Genomic DNA, 3,174 nt, shown 5'->3' with positions numbered 1-3,174 from the left:
GAGAGAGAGAGAGAAGAAGAGACAACGATAAGATTTCATATTATCGGCTCGAACATTAACGTTTTTGATTTTGATGTTGAAAAGAGTCCTACAAGTTTCTTTAAATAACGTAAAATAAATAATTCAAATGCCAAATATGAAAGTTTTGTTTTGATTCTCATTGGGACATTACGACGCCATGAAAATGCTTGAGAATCTCACCGCCTCTTCACTTCCTCTATTGCTGTCTGCCTTTTCGATTTGCCGCCGGGATTCCATCGCGTTCCTCGACGAGTTTCCGTTTCTGTACGTACGAATTGAACAGTAGGGGTCCAATTAAGAGGAAGCACGCGAAGGAAATCGCTTAAAAAAGAAAGAAGTGGGAAGATGAGGATAAAACGGTATGGTGCGAGGTTTAGTTGTGCTTATGTGCGTATATGTATGTGTACAGAGATGATACGATCGTCCGTATAGCTTTAATACCGCAATTACGCTGGATCTAATTATTAACGCACTTACATGTGTGTCTATGTGTTACAGATAAGACAAGAGAAGCCGTATTACATTGCGGATCCGGAGGTAGACTCGCTGGTGAGTATTTCCTTATTTATTCGTCTGCATGTGTAAGCGACATATCCATTACGTTTCTCAATGTCATCGTCGCTCATCTATAACGTATAATGTTATTCGGCATGAGGCATTTCTAATCGCTCGTTTTCCCGTCACGGAGATCATTGCAAAATTCGTGCAAAATTCGTTGCGTTTAAAGAATCGCGAAATACGACTGACTCGTTTGGATGAAATATCGACGATTAATTACATATACATATAATTAAAAAAGAGGATGCTTCGAGCGAACTGGAATGCAAAACCGCGTTATCCGATTTAGCGGTGTGTAAATAGCGAGAAATCTCGTAGTCACGTTTCGTCTTCCCTGACGAGTCCGGCGCACGTCTAATCGCTCAATTTCATCGAGCGATCGCCCGTCGAGATACCCAAATACGGTCGGCCGACTTGAACAACAAAATAACGAGTCAGGAAGTAAGGTTACGACGCGCGAGTCAACGCCAGAGTTCCACACTTTTTTTTCTCCCAGCGAGTAGAATAATTAACGGAGCGTTATCGTTGCGCGCTTCCATCCGTCGTTATTCCGGTCGGAACACGAATTCGGAGTTTCACGAGGGCGGATACATTTATTATATGATATCTGGACGATAAAACAGTGTGTCCAACTGTCCAGAACAAACCGCCATATGCTACATTCTTTTGTTATTTCCTAAATATAGTTGAAACTATCTGCAATTATCCCAGATTTTTGCTTTATTAACAGATTGAGAATAAAAAAAAAAGAAATAAATGTACAGTTTCATTATTTATTAAATAAATGGCTACATTATGGTTCTACTGGATAGATACAGTACTGTAGCGAAAGGTCATTTTTAGCCATAATTTATGATTATATAATATAACAATAATTAAAGATCTAACTATATTGTATAGCATTGTTTCCATTGACGATTGAATGACCATTTTATTCGAACTTTGGCGGAACATAGAGGAAGAAATATTTTAGGCGACCCTTCATGTTCTCTGATCGAGATAACGGAGTGAAATGGGTTTTTTAAATAACTTGGAGCGTGTATTTTCTCGTCGGGCAGGAACGTGTACACGCGGCTTTGCGGCGATGGTCAGGGAGACTTAGGACCGATCCGCCATTATGGATTCCTCGAGGAGTCATTGCTATCTCTTGCCTTTATTGTGTTTTGTACGAGATTTTTCACAAAAAATTTGAAATTATTTAAAAGTGATTTCGATAAAATCTAATGTCACTGTTTTTTCTGGAATTTATTCACATACGCAAAAAGTTTTTGATATTTTTTTATCTTAAAAATAATGTCTTAACGCGTTAAAACGTAAGTATACCTGAATAAAAAAATGTATCGAATAAAATTTAATATACTTAACAAATAAATTTTAAATACGACAATTTAAATCATATTCAAAATGGGATTACGAAAAGTTAACAAGAATTTGATGAAATATTTGTTGGAAAATATTTAAATAATGTCACAGAATTGTATACAATATATACAATATGTACAAAAAGAAAGATTTAATTATAAATTGTAACTTTAGTGGGGAAAAATTATATCTATCATTTATATTTAAATTAATATGTATGTAGAATTAAATTTATCTCACGTTCTCTGTCTTTCAGAATCAATTAGTTACGTTTTACGAGAATATATTCGAAAAATATATATTTTTATTGGGGTTATATGTGGAGATCATACTTTTTATCGTCATTATTTTTGCGAAAATATTTTCGGCTTTTTTTCTCCATAGACAGTTTTTATTTAAACATATACGAGTACTATATTTCTCAAAATCGCATGTTGAGTTAATGCCGAATTGTTGTTATGCTCTTGTTTTGATTTTTTACATGAAAGAGAGAAAGATAGAATGGTAACGAGAAATGCATTTTGTTGAGCGTGTTCTCGCACTGTTGCCCACAATTTTTCGAAACGTCACGTCCGTTACCTGGCTTGTCACGACCGTATCGAGTCACAAATATTCGAGCAAGGCAGCACCTTGCGTTTACGGCTGTCACTGTCACAACTGTCGACTGACCTTATTTAAAAATATTAGCATAGATGTGTAGGAACCTGGATAATGTTAAAATGTTTTATTTATTTACGTGTAATACTAATGCACGTTGAGAAAAGAAAAAAAGTCTAAAATATCTAACATATAAAATTAATATTAATAATTGTTATGTAAAGTCTTAATAGGCTTTTGGAAATTTTTTAAATTAATTTTTTTTAATTTTAATTTATTGCTGTAATCTTTTTTCTTTTCCTTCTCTCTCTCTCTCTCTCTTGATGTAAGTATAAATCACATAAAAATAAGTTTCATCATTGATTTATGTCTTGATTTTTGTGTCATGAGGTCGAAAGTCCATCGACGTTTGCGTTATCTTTCGTGCCGATTGTGCGTGCATTGCTCTTGGCTATCCTCGACGCACATTTGCAAAAAGCCCTCCCTGGCAGGTGTTACTAGTAGTAAATCGAGGGAGTTTAATGGATTAGGCAGATAAAAATTGTCGAATCGTCTACCACTGGCGCAGCCAACCTGTCGCGATGGATCGCTGGAGGAACATCTCCTCGAAGTCGGTACACACACACACACACACAC

General features: G+C 35.7%; 1 protein-coding gene across 1 annotated transcript in view; it reads left to right on the top strand.

The window, feature by feature from the left end:
- Nucleotides 1-3,174, top strand: part of LOC105618391 (homeobox protein homothorax-like) — a 122,280-nt gene that overhangs the window by 30,711 nt on the left and 88,395 nt on the right. Inside the window, exon 4 of the mRNA XM_012199933.1 lies at nt 520-570. Within this exon, the coding sequence (XP_012055323.1) occupies nt 520-570 (51 nt within the window). The remainder of the gene's footprint in view (nt 1-519; nt 571-3,174) is intronic.

This window comes from Atta cephalotes, assembly GCF_000143395.1.
Source record: "Atta cephalotes unplaced genomic scaffold scaffold00016, whole genome shotgun sequence".
Taxonomy (NCBI): Eukaryota; Metazoa; Arthropoda; class Insecta; order Hymenoptera; family Formicidae; genus Atta; species Atta cephalotes.
This window is presented reverse-complemented; position numbering and strand designations above follow the sequence as displayed.